General features: G+C 51.7%; 1 protein-coding gene across 1 annotated transcript; it reads left to right on the top strand.

Moving 5' to 3' along the window:
• Positions 1–2,378: 2,378 nt before the first annotated feature.
• Positions 2,379–19,128, top strand: TGME49_271780 (Filamin/ABP280 repeat-containing protein; the record flags this gene model as incomplete). Its single annotated transcript, XM_002365783.1, has 18 exons — positions 2,379–4,787; positions 5,415–5,655; positions 6,266–6,615; positions 7,095–7,316; positions 7,775–8,125; positions 8,656–9,289; positions 9,480–10,685; positions 11,309–11,544; positions 11,807–11,971; positions 12,573–12,859; positions 13,438–13,740; positions 14,374–14,639; positions 15,038–15,153; positions 15,774–15,844; positions 16,100–16,268; positions 17,035–17,172; positions 17,593–18,474; positions 18,841–19,128. 18 exons carry the CDS (start codon positions 2,379–2,381, stop codon positions 19,126–19,128), a joined length of 8,334 nt encoding a protein of 2,777 aa, XP_002365824.1.
• Positions 19,129–19,875: the final 747 nt, after the last annotated feature.

Here is a 19,875-nt window from a genome sequence, read left to right as displayed (position 1 = left end):
TTTTGGACACATGAAGAAAGAAGCGAGGAGACTGGTACAGGAGGGACTGCGTTGGACGTCAGAACACGAGCTCGCCAGAAACATTCCAAAACCCCACTGGGGAATAAAGAGAGTTTTAAACGGGCGGAATGTCTTGCCTGCCGGCGTTTCTTGCTACAAGAATGCTCCCGTCTTCGTACGTATTTGGGCAGCTTATCGAAATCCGTTCCAGGATGCACGCACATGCCCCCTGCCTGCTAGCGAAGCCACCCGTTGTGAGGCGTTAACAGCAGAAGCAGAGTATCAAGGAGACATCTGCCCATACAAAGCGGACGAAAACCGATTTCGGGGTGCTACACACGTCTCTCGGAAATCCAAAGATACAGACGAAACCTCACAGAAGATAGCGGAGACGAAAATAACCTGAAATTCTAGAAAAAAATGTCAGTCCTCTTTAATCACGCGCGACGGCCCTGTTGTTCATTTGCTACACAGTCATGCCAGACGCAACCGGATATCATAGGGACGAAGACAACTGGAAAGCGCGATGAAGTGACAAGCATGTCTTTCTTAAAGTCTCCTGACAAACTCCACAAGAAGAGAGGAAATGCCTAATCCTTGCGGAGGATCGAATCCGCAAAAAGGCATTAAAGCAGCCAGCCAGAAGACACGAGAGTGAGCCTCGCGCTCTGCCATCGCTTGTGGCCCTCGGAAAGGACTGTCAGATTGCGATAAAGGAGACATGACGCTCGCGGATATTTTTCTAACATTTCGCCACAATGGCAGACCATGGTCACCCTCTTCTTCTCTTGTCGCCGAGCGGAAATATACGTTGCTTTGTTGCGAGACATGGCACACCCAGGCCCGGCGTGTCTCTCGAAAAAGAGGCGCACATGAGAATTCGCCTATGCCTGTCGGTCTCGTAGGTTACGTCCGGTGAAACAAGAGAACAACACTCTTCCGAAACACGTAGGCGCAAAAGAATCGATGGCTCCTACCCCCTTTGAAGCAGTTTTATGGTGCTTCGCTCCTGCTTTTAAAGTCTCAAACTCGAGGCTAGGCCGCTAGGCAACAAGACTGGAAGTCTAAGGGTGTCAAACCTCGAGCGCACTGCAAGAGAAAGCGATGTTGCTGTGCCGTCGAGTGAGGAGAGGAGGATGCCCGCCATTTCTAGTTTTCTCAACATATCTGTCACCGATTCCGTGTGGCAAATTAGAGGTAGAGAGCAACCAACGAAACGGAGACAAGCAGATATAAAAATAGAAAACAGGAAAGAAACACGACGACGAGCTGCCGCGCTCCATTGCACCCCAACAGCCCTGGCTCGGGGGGCTGTGTGTCTGCGCCACTTCCTTGATTCTCTCCGCAGTCCATTTGTTTTTTTGAAGCCGCTGTCGTCCGAGATTCCCTTAAAACCCTTCCTTCTGAAACAATAACAAGAGAATCCTTCGATCCCGAACGCAAATATCTCTAACTTGCTCCTGTCTTCCACCGGGTAGGAGCATGTTCACTCCGTCCTCGCAAGGTAGCCGACCAGACGCTTCCCGGCGAGATTTTGTCACATTTCTGTTAGTTGCAAACAGCTGATTTCCAGTCGCCTAAGACCTTACTGCCTCGCGAATGTGTGAACCCTCTTTTCCTCCTTGTTGGCGGACACTTCTGTTTCCTCCCTGCCGTCCCTCTTGCGTGTCTTCCGAGCGGATCGTCGATAGTGGAGGGTCAGACACCCTTTGGCACCTGCGAGGCATGGTGGACGACAGAAATCGCGGGAGTCAAGGGGAAAAAGACAGTACCGAAGACATTGATGGACAGAACCTGCGGCATTCACTTCTTCTCCGAAAAAACTTGTCCCATCTCTGCTACAAGGAATCTATCTTGTGCTCAGGGCAGCCTCCACCTGTGCGCCTCGAGAATCGAACGGCTTGTCAAGTGAACTTCCACGTTCGCTGTACAAACTCTACTTTCCGTTCCGTCTTTGCGAGTGGTTTTCATGACTTTCCTTCTTCTGTGAGGCATTTGCTTTCAAATCCGGTGGAGCTGCGTCGCGAGCCTCACGGATCCGCGAGCCAGCGTCCCGTGCCTTGCGCGAATGGCTAGCTTCGAACAGACCAGTTTTCTTCGTCTCTATACTTTTTTGTGTCCTCTTTTCTTTTCCACGCTGAATCCTTGTCGTCTCAGCTTTCAACAGATTTCACTCGTTGTGCCTGTCTTTCCCGTGGCGCTTCTCTTCCTCTTCAGGCTGCTCTTCGTGGTCTCTTCCCGAGATATGCGGTGCTTGCTATTTCGTCGAGTTTCACCGTCTTCGCCTCTTTCCTTCCTGTTTTTCTCCCTCTTTTCTGGAGTTTTGTGACATCTGTCTCAAGGTCACTTGGGTGTCTGTTCATCTGGGACAGCTTCAGATGGAAGCCGGTCGGCCTCTGTCTCTGGGGGCTGCCCCCCCTGGGCTTCTAGGTCCCCGTCAGCGTCCTTCTTCCTTCTTGCTGCCACGGACGTCGCCTGTACATCTGGTTCACCCTTCGCCTTCATCTTCCTCTGTTTCCTCCTTATACCGCGGACATGGAAAACGAGGCGTTGCCGACGAAGGCTCATGCGACGGTGACCCAGAAGACACTCGAGTTTCAGTGGACTCCAGTGGTACAGGCACAGATGACGAGGGAGAGACAGACGAGGAATTCGATTCAAACAGGACGCGCATCTCTACCTTTCAGAGGATAACCAACATGCGACACAGGTCCTGCCCACCTGCGCTGCATTCGCCGCTGTCTGATGTTATAGTCGAAGACGAACTCAGCTCAGACGGGGCGACAAGAAAGCCCAGACATGTCTACTTCGCTCCCTCATCTTCGGACGAAAGCTCTCCGAAAAGCAGTGTGTCTGCGGCCTCTCAGGAGCCAGCGGATGATTCTTCAGATGCTCATCCGGTCTCTCATGCTAGGGGGCGGCATGCCTGCCGCGCTGGATCTGCTTTTCCGTGGCGTTCCTCTTCGTCGTCTGATTGTTCCTCTGCTGCTTCTTTCTCACCTTCTGGATCATCGATGTCGGACGCCTCCACTCTCGCGGGTGCCACACAAAAACCTTTTGATCTGCATGCACAATCCCCTGGGGGGGATTCATGGCGTCTCGCCGAATCCGCTGTTTCTAGGCCTTCAAAGGCACTCCTACGCCCGCCACCCGCTGCAACAAGATCCCCTGTTGGAATCGCGCGTCCTGGCTGCATGAAAAAACCTAGCTTGAATCCATCGTGTTTGTCTTCTTTTTCTGGAGGTCATGTGGCGTCGTCACTCGGTCCCCCTCCAGGTCTTCGCTCTGCTGCGTCGTCGACGTCGCTGGCGTGCATGCAACTCCCAGAGCTTCGATGTGAGACTCGACGCCTGCGTGTGCGTTTTGCCGAAACGACCGTACACGCATCTGGGGCTGAAGAGACAGACAAGGGGACCCCCCACATGAGTCCGAAAGAGTCTCTCATGTCGCCGCCCACTTCGCCTTTGCAATCCCCGAGCCAGCCTCCTTCACAGTCTCCGCACCAGTCTCCATCGCAGTCTCCACCCAACTCTCCTTCGCAGTCTCCGCGCCAGTCTCCATCGCCGTCTCCGCCCAGCTCTCCTTCGCCGTCTCCGCGCCAGTCTCCATCGCCGTCTCCGCCCATGTCTCCGTCACAGTCTCCGCGCCAGTCTCCATCGCCGTCTCCGCCCAGCTCTCCTTCGCCGTCTCCGCGCCAGTCTCCATCGCCGTCTCCGCCCATGTCTCCGTCACAGTCTCCGCGCCAGTCTCCATCGCAGTCTCCGCGCCAGTCTCCATCGCAGTCTCCGCGCCAGTCTCCATCGGAGTCTCCGCGCCAGTCTCCTTCACAATCTCCGCGCCAGTCTCCTTCACAGTCTCCGCCCAAGTCTCCATCGCAGTCTCCACGCCAGTCTCCTTTGGAGTCACCGCGTCAACCGCGACCTGGGGCAAGAAAACAGGAGTCAAAAGAAGAAATCAAGGAACGTCCAAAGGCCTTTGGACGCCCGAAGAGCCTCACCAAGTCCGAGGATCCCGCAGTCCTTGCCTCCGACGACAAGACAGCATCCGTTGTCGAAGCGCCTGTGGAAACCCAAGGAGTGATGAGGAGTACAAGCAGGCTGCTTATGGATCAAGAAGGAAGCAGCATGCGCCCGAAGAGGAGTGAGTCGTCCTCCGTAGAGGCACGATCTCGTTCTGGCCGACAGGGCCTGGCTATTTGCGGTCCACGGCTGGCGTCGGGGAAGAGCGTTCAGAGCTTGCGGTCGATGAACTCTTTGGCGTCGATCGCGGCAAAAACCTCAGGGGCAACGAGTCCCGAGGTGGGGCAGTCCCAGCGAGAGATCACGGGCGCATCGATGGAGACGGAGCCCCCGCTTGCCGCAGAGTGGCCCAGCGCCAAGAATGACAAGCCAGGGAGCACCATCGCCTCTTCTAGCAGAGTGCCGCCAGACCCCAGTTCGGCCAAACCCACAAGAGGAGACATCAAGTTGTCTCCAGAGGCCATATTGGAGGCTGAGGAATCAATAAACGACAGAAGTGAAAACGACAAAACAAACACGGATGGCGATGCGTCCCCGCAGTCTCCAAAGACTCCTGTCGACTTGACAACCGGTCACGCAGAAGCCGATGGCACGAGGATTTGTCCTGACGGCGCAGACGAGAGTGCAGAGGCCAGCGAAATGCCGCCTGAGACGCAGCGCCCGCTCACTACTGAAGGCGTCACGAAAGTCAGAGAAGAACGCGAACGTGCAGCTGACAAAAGGAAACGACATGAGAAGCACATGCTGTCGACGCAGGCCACTCTGCGTGTAAGGACATAGTGGGGAGTGCAGCGAAATGACGTCATGGACATGAAGGAAACTAAGGAAACTCGGAACCCGATGATAAATTACACAAACACACATCTCTTATTGTCCGCAAGTACGGGGGAGGGAGTTGGTGCCTTAGGTCTGAGACTCCTAAAGCTTGGACTGTGTCTACGAAAGAGAGGAGCGAGAGAAATAGCAAGAGCGGAAGAAGACACCCACAGATGCGCTCAAAGCAGGTGAAAATCGTGGACTTGAGCGTATCCCGCGACACCTGGGCGATTTTACACTTTCTGCACATTATGACAGAAGTGCCGTCTATGGATGCCGACACATGTAGTCTTTTAAGAACTTGTGTTCTGTGCGTCTCCTGCGAATTCTTGTTACCTCTCACATTTAGCGTTTGGTCACATCCGCATTTGTTCTGTAGTATTCCACGCAGGCGTTGCTCTGTGAGCTGTACATCTCGTCCAGTTATCACGCGAATTGCCAAGGAACGAAAAGGCCTACCCAGATGCGGGGAGGTCGTGCAGGAGGTGGAAACAGTGCCTTATCTACTTGGTCTATCAGCTTCCTTCCTGCTCCTGCGCTGGGGTTTTCACTATTTGTATTCTTTTCGTGTTTCTGCAGCTGCATATCGCGTCGATCACGAACCTCCAAACAAGCGGCGTAGTGCCTAAACGCGGGGGATATCCTCTGCCTCAGCGCGCTCGGGGAGGAGTCTCTGGCGCCAATGGCGCTTACGGACTCGCTCCGTGTTTCACCATTTGCACGGTGGCGTGGTTTCCAGAAGAAGATCCTCTCGAAATTCTTGGGTTCGCCCAGGGGGCTTCTTGGCTCCCGGGGTGGGGACTGCGTGTGTCCAGTGCCGGTGAGTCGAAACGAGAGAAGGCGGCGAACTTGGTAGAAAACAACTGCAGAGACGAGAGAACGGGGAGATAGATCTAGAGACGAGAGCAAAGGGAGAGACGCACTCGAGAGACGGCGATGAAAAACGAGTCGAGGAACCATTAGTCGGAACGAATCGATCTAGGAATGTCTCTGCAGGCATGGGGGGGCGCTTTCACATGAATCTGGAAACAACGACAGCCACACATAAAGGGCGATACGGGACAAGGTCACCCAGACATCAAAATCAGCTTTAGGGAGTTCTAGAGCCCTACAAGGTGGTTTTTCGTGTGAGGACTCTACAAGCAACCGTTACATGATTCCAAGTTCAAGCGCGTCCTGTCGGTGCTAGTTGTTTGCGTTATAATTGCCTTTTGACAAGGGAATGCCAAGAAGGCAACAACTCCACGGGTGTTGCTCGCTTTCTTTCCTACTCCACCCTCGCCTTATGCGCTGGCAAATCTACACACGCCGAGTCACTCTAACTCTCTCCAGGGGTGGAAAGTTTTTCGATTCCTCTTCGGCACCCTTTCCTTGCATAAACCGTTGTCTGTACCAAGCCGAAACAGTTTCGTTTTTTTCCTTCACTGCAGTCAACACGCGGCCGAGTGCGAGACCTGGGGCAATCTGTCTGGACGACGCCGAGGTGCAGCAAGAGTTAAACATTCCAATTTCTATCCTTGAGAGCCCCTGGCAACAAAGGATGCTGGCTCTCGAACTCGGGAGCAACTTCTCCCTCGGAGTGCCGGAGGCGACTCCTGCGTCCTCGACTGGAATGAGCGGGAAACAGGCCGTGAAGGCCGTGATGAAACGGGTCTCTCAGGCCTTCACCCTGTGGCCATTCCTGCTCGTCTCCGTGATTCAAATCCATCCAAAACTCTCGCACTCCTTAACCATTGGAAACAGTCCCTTTCGGCCCGCCCCTGTTGGCACTCAACCGCAAGTAAGACCGACTAGACGTAGCAGAGACCGGTGGAAATGTAGAATGTTATTCCTTTTTCTGCTATATTTTCTTGTAAACGGAGTGTCTCGACCCTAGGAGTTTAATGGCGTTGCTCCACGTTTCTGAGCTTCATTGGGGTCTTGGGCACCATGCTTCTACACCTGCCCGACTGTATACATATGTCGTGTGCCCCTGCTGGCTGTTACCGAGTCAGTCATCTGTATTACAGTATGCCGATGGTGCGTCTCGCCAGAGAAAGCTTGAAATTAATTCTATCTCATCCATTTGTTACAAAGTAAAGAATCCTATCTCAGAAATAACGTCTCGCAGGGCGAGGGCAGCGACCATAGTGGTATCGCAGCGCAGGCAGATGTTGCCTCTGTCGGACTGATGCTGGAACCCCTGTCGTTCCAAGGGTGTGGTTGTTCGCCATTTCTTTCCTAGATGACTGGTTTCGTTTTTCTTTTTTCGCTCTGCAGAACGCAATTGGTCCTCCGCAGCGCGTGCGCTATCCGACGAAGTCTCCTGTGACTGTAGTCGGAACGGCGATTTTGCCGCTGAAACAGATACATGAAGGTAGCGGCGTACTCGTGGATCGCCACCAACTTCTCTTCATGGACATCGACAAGGCACCGCCCGTTGCAGTGCATTCTGACGGCAGCTTGACGTACTTACAGGCCTGCCGGCTCTTTCGCCACGACGTGAGGTTTCTTTTCGTGAAAAATTCTTGTCGTTGCGACTCTGAACCACCAAATGGGCTTCTCCGCAACCGGTTCGAGCCCGTACGGAAGGTCGACTGGAATGCATCATGAGACTCGCCAGACATGAGGACTGAAAAAGGCGGCAATGCAGAGTCCATATAGACGTTACCAACCAGCAGCAGTCTTGTTGGACATGGATGGTAGATTTGCTCAGTACTAAGAAACGGAAACCCTCTGTGACCCGTAGGTTTCTACCATTCGCTTGCACGCTGCAGACACCGAATTCTTCGTCTCTTTTAAATTGACACAACCAACATATACGTATATTTATATTTGTGTTCTGTGTCGCTTTGGTTTCTCGAGCTGCGGATCTTGTTTCTGGAGTCCCTCCTCCGTCATTCTGGGGTCTCGGGGTGTCGAGTTTCCTTTCTGTTTTTTCCAATTTACGGGATCTGCAGGTGATTCGTGAAATGATATCGACGTACCGCGAAGGCCTGAAGCGCCTGGAGCCCGTCAGCCTGCTTTCTGTCATCGAGGCATACTCTGGGCGGCTATCGCCGGTTGGAGAAATTTTCGTCACGCTGAATCAATTGAAGCCTCTGACGATTAACTGGGGTCCCGTACTGGGCCGACGCTGGTCCCATCCGGATGCACGCAGAGCAGGCGATGTGGGCGACCGCAAGGGCTCCAGGGGAAAGACCGCTCACACGAGGAGACTCAAGGACGCAGGCGACAACCTTCAAGAGGAGAAAAATGCTCCCGTCGGCAGCTACCCGGTGGCGCATGCTGTGTGGATCGAAATTCGGAAGGTAGGACGCTGACTGAGAAAGGCTTCTACGTAGAAAGGGTCGAATCTGCAGGGGACGCGCGGATGCGACATTGGCGCGTAGAAGCCGAGGACACATCAGCATCTACATATTTGCACATATCTGTCGACGCGTTGTCTAAACGTTTTGCTGTGTTTCGATTCCATTGGCAGAGGGAAGGGGAAGTACAGATGAGGCTGCCTGCAGGGCTTCGTCGGGTCAGTTGCAAGTGCATCTGGATGTCTGTATGGCCTCAAGAAACGCGTGAACTGTGTTGGTTTTCGCTGCCAGAGACACACACACAGAGACGCGAGGTGTCTCTCCCTTTCTCACTCCCGAGCTGGTCATCGACTGTTGTGTACCCTTCAAATAGACATCCCCTTCTCCGTGCGTCGTCTCGGCGTTTCAGACACGTCTTGCATCATGGGTTTCCTGGCCAGTTTCTCGACGCTCGCTTCTCGGCATTTTACCCTAGACCGAGAACAGCCGAAAAGACTCACCTTCGCGCCCTGCGTTTATCCATTCACTCTCAGGTGGTGAATGTGCCGATATACGGCTTGACCTTTCGTCAGATCTGCGAGGCCGAGTTGTCTGTGGTGGCGATGTGGGAGGCGGAGCGTGCATGTGCGGCGATTTTGCGACGAAAATCCCGGAAGATCACGGCAGTGACAAGATGCGAAGTTCAGCCGCTGAACATTTCTGCAATTGAGCGCATGAGCGGGTCCGAGGACTCGCTTCTCTCCTGCTACATTCGCGGTCAGGTCTGTCTCCCTGTTTACCCGGGACTGGACCCCAGCGTGGTTCTCTATCTCTGCTTGAATGGGCACATCTACGCGACTCTGGCGTCCCCGCTGAACCTCGCTGCCTTCTCGCCTGAGAGCGGGCTCGGCGGCCACCAGGAGCTGCGGAAAAAGGAGGGCACAGCGCAACTGCGAAATGGAAAAGCGGAGCGCGGGCCTCTTTCGGGGCCAGGCCAGACAGGGCGCTGGCGAGCGCCGGTATCTTCGCGAACACCTTTGCAAAACGAGGACGCGAACGGCTCTTTGGCCGCGACCGATGAGGACGATGAATCTGAGAAGTCGGAACCAGACAACGTGGAACACACCACAGACGAGTCGTCTTTCCGAGCCTACAAACTCCGCAGCTTCGTCCCAGAAGGGCCTCAAGGTAAGTCACGCGGAGGACGAGATCAAGTTGGTCCCGGATTTTTATTTGGCCTTCGTTTTGTTTTCAGCTACAGTCTAGTCGACGAGCTTTCCATCCCTGGGGACGCTGTAGTATCGACTCAAACGGATGTGCAGAGGACCGGTCAGGGCTGGCCACTAGAGAGCGGTTTGCGATTATGCTTTTTGTGCAGGCGATGCCCGCAGATTCGCCTACAGGCTGTACTGCGGACAAATCGAGCTGCGAGTTTTCCCTTGTCCCGCCAATGGGTTGTTTATGACTGCGGCAGAGTTCGCCAAGTTGAACATCGAGGGACGCTCGAACTCGGGGCCGAGCATGCAGCTATGGCCTGACTCGCCGAATGAGTACGGCGCCCCGGTGATTGGGCCGTTTGGGAAGTGGACTGCGTTCGCAGACGATTTCGAGGGAAGGCCAGGACTCGAGAATCTGGAAGGCGGCGTGGAAGAAGACGAAGAGGCTCCAGGCTCTCCCATGGGCTCTCGCCCGGTGTGTGCCTTCTTCAGTCCAGCCCCATCGCACCTGCAGCCGCTTCCTGGAACACCTGATGAGATGCGTTCCGACAGCGATGTCGCCTCGGCGTCGTCCGAAGCCGAACCCACTCCGACCTCGCTTTCTAGGCCTTCACCTGTCGAATCCATGTCTCCAGGCCGAGCAACGCATCGAGGAGGCGCTCGCGGAGGCCTCGGAACCGTGCCGCGGGGCGCAGGTCCGGTCGACGCCCAGATGTGTGTAGCGGAGGGAGCGAACTTGACGGTAGGACATGTGGGAGAGTGGAACATGTTTGAAGTGAGGGTGCGAAACCGGCGAGGCGAAGAAGTCGCAGACGCCGACGGCGCTGTGGCTCTTTGCTTCTCGCCCTTGGGAGAGCCTCAGTACTCGTTCGTCGCAGATCCGACTTCGAGTCTCTCCGTGGATGCCTACCGCATGGACACCATGCTGATTGGCGGAGGCAGAGTGGGCGTGATCACCAAGACCGAGCTGACGAGCCTCACGCCGGAGTGGGCAGTTGAAAAAACCGAGGGAGACTGCGTGTATCGCGTCAAGTACAGACACACCCGCCCCGGCTTCGTCCTCATGCACGTGACCTACGAAGGGTTGGAGATCGCAGGGTCGCCCTTCGAGGTCCATTTCATTCGCGGAAAAGCTGTTGCTGAGGCATGCCGAGTCATCGGCCAAGGTGCCAAGACGTGTTTCGCCTCCCCTTCACCGCACCTCCAACTGCCTTATGTGAATGCCGAGGAAGCGCGTGCTCTCATCGACCAGCGCGCGAGAGAAGAAGCCTGGAAAACGGGGGTCGAGGGAAAGGGGGAACCCCCAAAGCCTGCAGTTCTCAACAACTACGTCAACCAGTTTGTCGTCGCCGTATGCGACGAAATGGGTACGAACACGACCAGGCTCTGCCTGAAGCGGTGGAGAAAACAAACGCGTTCCTCACTTCGTAGACGCGACGCGAGCGAGCCGTCAGTGTTCCCGGCTTCTTCCTGTTGTCTCCTCACTGCTTCCCCTCTGCATGGGTTCACCTTTCTACGGTCAATTGGGTTTATGCGCCGATAGAGCGAAAGGAATCACAAGACGCATCCACCGGCGTCTGGATCCGTGTGCGACGTCCTCGTTCCGGGCACTGACGCACCGGTTTATCTTCTTGTGTCCAGTGTCGATTGCGGGATGCGTCCCTCTGCATGCATTATTCAAACATGTAGAATCGAACTGTTTCTCGGACTGCACGAATACAGTCCCGACTCGGATTTGCTCTTAAACGCGAATATACAAGTACGGTTGTATACATTTTTACGTAGAGCATAGCTTCCTCTAAAGCGTTAATATATATATATATATATATATTCATGCAGACTTTGCTTTACTGTAATATAGTAGTAAATAAGTGCATATATATATATATATATATATATATATATATATATATATATGCTCATCTAGAGTCGCTGCGGGGGTTAGAGATCTTCATTGCTGCTGGGTCGCATTTTTTTGAATCGTTTTTAGGCAACCGCGTCTCCATAGGTGGACACCGTGTGAGTGTGCGAGGATCGCGGGGGGCGAAAATTCTGCAAGTTGTTGACGAAGGCTGTGGGACGTACAGAGTCGACTATGCGGTGTATCTCCCCAAGACGCCCTTGCAACAGATCGACGTTGGACTGCTGGAGAAAATCGACTCATATGCGTGGATCACGCAGGCGCAGCCTGACGTGTTTGTTCCCGGCATTGCCGAGGCATACGAGGTAAAATGTTGAGTTCTTTTACTGTAACCACTTTCGAACACTGCTGGAAGGTACAGGACGTCTAGCAAGTGCTCAGAAGCTACGCTGTGAATTGATACGATTCAATACGATGGGGCATTATTGCGGAAACGTGCACTCGTCCATGTGGCAGGAGACAGCGCGTCCCGTTTGCTTGACAAAAGAAAGACTCTCAGTCAGACGAGCTGTCGGTGAAATCCAGGTTCCACGGAGAAAAAGTTGTCTGTCGCTTCATCGGGTGCAGCACATTGAATCCTTGGAACTCCCCATCCACACTGAAGCAGAAATCGAGGTTCTTTTGAACGAACAACCGATTTTCGGGTGTCCCTTCAAAGTGCGAATCTGCAACTTCGTCGAAGTCTTCAACGCCTACGCCGAACTCGACCGTCGCTCTCTTCTCGGCCAGCAGGTGCGGCTTCACAGAAAGTTTTTGATGAAATTCACTTTCTGTCGAATCAGTTCCAGCGAAGACACAGGTGCCTGTCGATGATGGAAGGGAGAAAAGGCTCTCCAACCACGGGGGCATAGCTGCATCCACAGATGTATGCATTTGTTCCCCATGGTCTACCGCGCGACCTTTTACTTCGTAAAGATATATTTATGTATGTATGTATATATATATATATATATATATTAATATGTCATTGCATAGGCGAATCGCCCTTGTGTTAGGAGTTCCAGAAAATCCGAAGCACATATACAAGACTCCCCGTTGGTTTGATTTTTACCGTGGCAAGAGAAGAAAGCGCCAGATAAAACAAGAAGCGACGACTTCGCCTGTGGTCGCTGTTCGTCCCCAGTTCTCCTCTTGTCTTTCTTTTGCGTCCTCGTTGTCGTTCGTCTTCGTGCTTGCATCTTTTCTCCACCTGAGCGGTTTGTCGCATCTCCACCCAGTTTTTTCTGTGCTCCTAGAGATACGGCAGAGCGTCTCAGTCGAGCGTGACACGAGGGAGAACTCGGTTAACCGAATTTGATCTCTTCAAATTTCTGACGTCTTAATGAGTGTGCAGGTCTGTGCGTTCGAGCGCGTACTGGAAGAGGGGAACTACGAGGAGGCGACATCTATGCTGTGGAAGGTGCAGGACATGGCCGACGAGAAGCAGCTGAAGGAAGAAGTCGTGAAAGTTCTGGAAAATCTGGTCCGCAAGCAGCTCGAGCGTGAAGACGCCCAAAAGCGAGAAGCTGAAGAAGGAGGCTGCACATATTTGCTCGAAGAGACGTCGAAGGACAGGGAAGAAAAACGCAGAAGAGAAGTCGAGGAAATCAGGTCTCAGTGGGAAGATATCCACCTTTTAAGGTGAGCTTGGACATACAGACAGAAGCGCAGAAAACCGTGAAGGAAGCGTTTAAAAAGTCAGAGACTTCTGAGCTTTTACGGCTGGAGCCACTAAGGTCGCCTTCTCTCGGTTGAATCTTCATGGGAACAACAGGGACATCCAAGGCCTGCTCACCAACGCGTAGGAGACATTTTTGCGTGCAGTCGCAAGTAGCCATCGCCATGAGATTTCCTTTCAACATCCGCTATTCAGACGTCGCTGTGTAAATGCGAGCAAAGGTCTGCCGTCTCGGAAAGGATTTGGAGTCTCGGGAGCTTTTCCCTTTGAGCCACTGTAAATCTTGCCCCCTAGTCACTTGCCCGTACAACATCACTACTCGCGAGACCACAGACTCACATACATTCAGGCACATAACAACAAATGTAGATGTACGTACTGTACATTTTAAGCCAGTGTGAATGTACTGATGTGCATGGTGGACCATTGGTCTGCAGAGGTGTGGCTACCTGCACCGATGGGTCTTTCGGCTTTTGCATGCACGCAACCACTTTCTCCAACGTTCCGTTTCTGTGTGTCTCTTTAAATGCGTTGCGCGCAGAGAGCTTTTGCTTCGCTTGAACAAGAACTGCACCGACAGGGAGTCGCTGGTCCACAAGTTTACGCTGTCGATGGTCGGTCGCCTTCAGCTGACCGAAATGTGTAATTTGCGAATCTTGGCGGAGCACCACAACATGCAACGCCTGCAGCAGGAGAACTTGATGCCTCTGGCCGAAGTTCTCCAAGCTCAGTACATTTCCTTGTTCAGACAGATGACCCAAGAAATCGTGGCTCTTGTCAAGGATGTCGAAGATAACAAGTTCCAAAACCTTGAGGCTCTCCTTCAGGCCTACAGGCGCATCGGGTGAGGCTCTGTCCTGCAGCCGGGAGTGCGCAAACGAAGCTCCAAAGGAAAATATATCCAGTGCATGCAGTTTCGGCCAAAGCAGTCCATAAATTCACAGAATGCCTCCTGCGGGATACAACGAACAACCTGCCACACTTTTATGCAGATGAATACGTATATACGAAGTTGGTTTCCATCGCGTGTCTACGTGTGAACATGTGGATGGATACAAGGTATTAAATGGGCCACCGTGGTGGCTGTTTGTGCACCAAGTTTGTGTATACGCCAGTGTGTTTGCAAATGGTGTTCACGTCAATATATATATATATATATATATATAGCTGCATGGAGCAGTGCCCACATTTACGTGGAAGGAAGGATACACGCGTCCGCGCCTGGTGGAGGTTTACACTCTTGTTGATGTTTCTCTCGGGTATGGTTCCCTCTGTTTCACGTTGTCCTAGCGTCCTTTCTCTCGTGGCATGCATCACGGTTATCCTTTGTTCCTACAGGTTGTAGGACAACATATGCATCCACATTTATATTACAGACGCACTTGTATTCCAGTACAGGCAGGTCGACATTTGTCGTGTAGCCTGAGCTGCACGTAGGGTGGTGGATGTTTGTGGGTCGACGTTCTGTCTTTTTTAGAGTTCAGCTGCGCCGCCTTCACCGATATCAGTTGGCAGATCAAATGGACCAGATTATCGAGTGCGTCGTGGAGGAGATTGAACTGCAGAGACTGGCAAGCATTGCACGTGCTAAACAAGAGAAAATACAGGAAATCGAGAACGTAATTGCGGCGAAGGAGCAGGCGTTGGAGGCGGAAAAAAAGAAATACGACGAACACGCAAAGACATTCCAACCCCTCGACATGGACGAAGTCCGGGCGCTCATCACAACGAGACGTCAAGCAGGTACGAACGCGAAAAACGTACCTCCAGCCTTTGGATTGCAAGCGTCTGTGAACGAATCAACGAAGCACCGAAATGGAAAGCCACGCTTTTTCCCTGGTTTTCAAGCCTATATATCTATACATCGAAATGTACACCCATATATATATATATATTATGTGTGTATGTGTATCCTTGTACATATACGCACATGTATGCACGTTAGCATGGATAAATATATGTATAAAACTGTGCAGATATTTATATATACATATGCATAGATGTATATTTATATATGTAAATATATATTCATATATTCTCCACTGCGAGTGCATGCGCGTAGATGTGTGGGAAATCCATTATGGCTTCACTATGTTTCGTGTACCACTTTGGTGTTGACGCGTTCATGTTGCAATGCTCAGGAGTGCAAACGGAAGACGCTCTTTCTCTTCGTCAGGGGATTTTCGGTCCACTCATCGTGGCACGGGCGACGGGGCAGCATGTCCCCAAGGCGTCCACTGTCGTCACGACAGTCAAGGTGAAGCCGGTTGAAAACAGACGGTTTCGGTGAAAGATGAAAACACATTTCCAACGCGAATTTCTCGTCGTGAAGTCTCAAGTCATTCGTGAAGAACTGATTGACGGATATACAGGCAAACGTAGACATACATGTTTATATGCGTCCATGCGCGTTTGTGGTTCCGCGTACATGCACCTTCCTAGTGTTCTATGTTCATTTGTGGAGGGGCAGATCACCGGCAATAAAACGCCGAGGGTCTGTCATTTATCAGATGCCGGAAATTGTAAACACGTCAGCACTTTTTGAGTCCGGCATGAGTGTTGGATGCACACTGAGGCATATATATATGTATATATATATGTATATATATATGTATATATATATATATATATGTATATATATATATATGTATATATGTATATATATATATATATATGTATATATATATATATGTATATATGTATATATATATATATATGTTTATCTGTGCTCCTGCATGCACGAGCATTCATAGGGGTATCGGGGCATCGAAGCAAATGCGTTGCCATTGTGGCACTGGTTTTTCAATCGTGAACATCCAGGGAGGCTGATACAGGGGTGTCAAGAATTTTCGACTGGTTGTGTGTTTGTCTGTCCAGAAAGAATGGAGGTCTTGCAATGTGTATGACATCCATACGACCATAAAGCGCCTTCTGAAAAATTGCCCTCGGTGAGTCGAGCTTCAAGAATGTCTCTGCACAATCTCGAAACAGAAACGGACTGCCATACCCGAGCTTACATATATATATATATATGTATATATATATATGTATATATATATATATATATCGTATTTGTCTTAATCGTCGTTTCGTAGCGAAAGAAGATAAACACAGAGAGGTCGACTGAATGCACAGTGCTCAGTGTCGTATTTGGAAACCTGATGTTCTTTCGCTTGCGAGTTCACTCCTGTGTTGCTTTACAGTCTTAAGCATTGCTTGAAAGAGGTGTTTCTGTATTACGCGAAAGTCAGTGAAGCAAACGTGACGGACCTTCAGAGCGACGGACTTCCCGTCGGGCTTCCCCAGCTCTCCTTTCTTCGCTTCTGCAACGACGCTCGCGTTGACGAGCACTTGTTGGCCGATCGAACCGAGGTAGGTTCGTCGTTTTTGAAACCCGTGTCAGAAGAGCGAGGAGACCCGTAGCAGCAGCTGGGCATGCAGCAAAGAAGAAAGTGAGAAATCATGTGTTGACTCAACGATTTGCGAAACATGGCACGCAACGGTTCTTCCTGGACAAGTCGGAAAGGCAGCGGCGATAGGAAAGAGACTCAAACCTAAACCAGACGTCCGAGCGGATGCAATGACCTGAAGGTCGCGCAAGCTTCCAACCGTGGACGATGATTCTTCCGACGCTCTTTGAATCTGTAGAAAATACCCAGATAACCTGGTAGTTGCGCACTAGTTCGCCCACATGTGCAAGTAGTAAAACTGGAGGTGGCTTCTCTCGCCTTGAGGAAGCTGAAAAGGAAAGCATCTAGAACGCGAGCGCATCTGGCAAAAAAGGACTGAAATCAACCAACATCGCGTCCAGAAAAACAAACTGTAGAAGGGGATCCCTCTCGCATACTAACACACTTCAGAACCACATGCCTGTATATCCATCTATATACCCATACGTATATTTCTATATGTTTGTAAACGTGTTTGTAAACATGCGTGCATGCCGATGAATTGTTGTGACTGCATCCAAGTAGTTCTGAGTATATTCGTGTGCGCTTACGCATCGTTATATATATATATATATATATATATACGTATAGGACTCGTTTTTCATGTTTCACGTACGACGCAACTCTGATTCGTCTTGATGTTGTGCTTAAACCTTGAATGTGGTTTTTCCTTTGCACCTGTTCTACAGCTACAGGATCTTTTCGAGAAATTCAGCATCGAACCCGACACTGGCCGCATTCGAGCTGACGGTTTTCTGCGTGTCATTCCAGTGTTTCTCTGGCTCCCCTGCCTCAGAGAACTCGCGTATCTTGACCTTCTTCATGTGGTGAGTCGCTTCCACGTGCAGCCGACGAACAGTCCGTGCTTCGCGTCTCTTCTGAGTGAGACGCGCGCAGAAGAGCTTGTTCCAGAAGGAGGGGTGTCACTCTGCTTGCTGTGCCTTAGAAAAAGCGATGCCACCGCATCTGTTTCAGACCCAAAGATGTGGAAGAGACATGTGGAAGCGGCACTACAAACACTCTCCAGAAAGATGTTTTTCTCGACATCTCACTCTCCTCTTCCTTTCGAAACGGATGTGCGTTTTTTCAACTCCTGCGTCTTTTTTGGGCATATGTGTATGCAGGAAAGACTCTGAGTGTGTGTGGGAGTATTCTTTGTTTCCTACGGGTTTTCATATATATCTTCCTCACCGTTTTAGGTTTCTCTATTCTTCCTGAGTGGCGTGTTTTTATGTGTGGTTTCTCAGATATGTCGAGAGGCTTTGGACAAGGGCGAGGCTCCTCGGGTGGCGTTGCGTCGCGCACATCCGTCGCGCTTAACGGCCTTCCACTTTTTCTGTCGAGCGCGATTCCTGCCGCTCTACGATATGCTGTACAACAATGACGACTTCAGGATATCGACAAGCGTGATTATGGAGTCAGCTGCAGGGGACGTTCTAAGCACGACTGCGGAGTCTCGCGAGAGCAATACGAAACACAGCATTTGGACGTACGCACACGAGCGGCTGCCAGGTGACGTGTTTGCCATGCTCAAGCTGGAACCTGTTGAGCACCTTTTCGTTTTCTATAGTGAGTTGTCTGCGCAGCCGGCGCTCGGTCGCGCCCGCGCTGAGGCGACTCTCCCCACGGCTTCAAAGGGCTCGGTGGCGCCTGCAAAAAAAGGAGACGGCGCGGAGACAAAACGGCCGCCCAAGGCCTCGCCGAAGGGCCAGGAGCCGCAGCGCCCGAAACCCAAGGCGCAGGTGACTGGAAGGCGCTTCGTGGCCCAAACGTCTCTGGAGGAGACAGGGGCGGAGCACGTCTCCACACGCGCCTGGGTGTCGCTCGGAGTGCTCATTCAAATGTGGAGAGAGTTCTCTGTGATCCCCGGATTCATCGACTGCGATGCCGCCATGTCGATCGCTCGCGTCGCGATTGGAGGTTCCAGGGGGAAGAAAAACGCGGTACGCAAAACCGCAGATTCTCAAGACCCGGGCGGTGGTGATACTGGCGTTCCAAACGCGAAAGACTCTGCGGCCGAAGAACCAGAGTTCCGGAGACTCCTCTCGATGCCCGAAATTCAAGGAGACACACGACGAGGACCAAACGGAAAGCTAAGGAAAGCCGCGCCTTCACCTGAAGCTGAAGTGGTACGATTCAGCTTCTGCCGAGCCATATATATATATATATATATATATATATATATATATATATATATATATATATATATGTACATGTACAGATGTAGAGCCATATGTATGTATATATATATATATATATATATATATATACGTATGGAGTGTTTGACGGTTGAGCCTCCTGACAGAATGATTTGTAGATTAGTTTTTCGAGTAAGCGCTTCGCGTGTGGGAGTTGAGGTAAGGACGATTTGGGTGTGTTCAGCAACGTTCGTAGAACGTTCGTGTGAGGGAACTGGGTGGGAGTGTTTCCTCTTCTTTAATTTTGTTCGGAACTGTGTTGCGGTGGTGTTTTCCTCCCCGTTTCCTTCCCTGCAGGGCCGACTGTACTTCCCGAACTTCGTGGAAGCAGTCGTCAACACGGTTTGCGAGTGCACAGCGCGTGCCTTGGTTCAAGAAGGGGACTCAAGCGTTCCGCCGGGATCCCGAGAGGCGACGTCGGCAGAAATTAAGAAGAAAGCTTTCTTTCTGTTGCACTTGTTTGGAATCAACGACGTGTCTCGCATTCTCCTCCTCACTCGTCGTCCTTTGCGAGAAGCGGTTCGCACTCCAGCAAAAGACGAAACGCAGAATTCAGGAGTTCCCAATGCTCCCCCGGGCACCTAAAAATGCGCTTTCGCCTTGGAAGTGGAGATTCAGGGCAACGACGGAGGAGAGGTGGAAACAACTGCGGAGTCTCAGGATTCAGAGGCTTGGCTTCGTCTAAAGAAAGTCAACTCTTTCACGGAAGAGGTGCGAGATTGAAAACGCGGGAAAACACACAGATGTCGCTCTTTCATCTCTCTCCTGTGTCCCAGCCTCCCACGGCCAATTCAGGTTTCGGACCTGTTTCCATTGATTCTGGAAAAGAAGGAAAGACTTTATCGAGGCTCAAGACTTCGTTTTATACCTCTGAGGTCAGACCTAATGTTTTTTTTGGAATCCAATCCAGCGTGATCACAAACGAAACCGCGGCTGCAGGCTTTTCGTGCCACTTCAGCCGTGGAGTCGGGACCTCAGAGATTCCTAGTTTCGAGGCGAGAAAATGACAAGGAGACATAACCCGCACAACATCTTATGGGAAACACGTGTACAGACTCAGTTTCCCTCGGCTTATGCGGCAGGTCCGAGTTCCTTTTTTCACCCTCTATTCCTCTTGTCTGTGATGTGTGTGGCTTGGTGCCAAGAGTTGGTCTCTCGACGTTCCTCCCGGCGTAGTGATAACACCATAACTTCTCTCTTCCATCTCCGTCCGCGTGGCGTCGTTGCCAGCTTTCTGCAATTTCTTCTTTCTCCCCAGAACTCCGAATAAAGGTGGAGCAAGAGACCGGAATCTGCAAGCTGCGCGCAGCCGTCTGTTTTCCTAGGAGCCCG

Source organism: Toxoplasma gondii, chromosome VIII (assembly GCF_000006565.2).
Source record: "Toxoplasma gondii ME49 chromosome VIII, whole genome shotgun sequence".
Lineage (NCBI taxonomy): Eukaryota > Apicomplexa > Conoidasida > Eucoccidiorida > Sarcocystidae > Toxoplasma > Toxoplasma gondii.
This window is presented reverse-complemented; position numbering and strand designations above follow the sequence as displayed.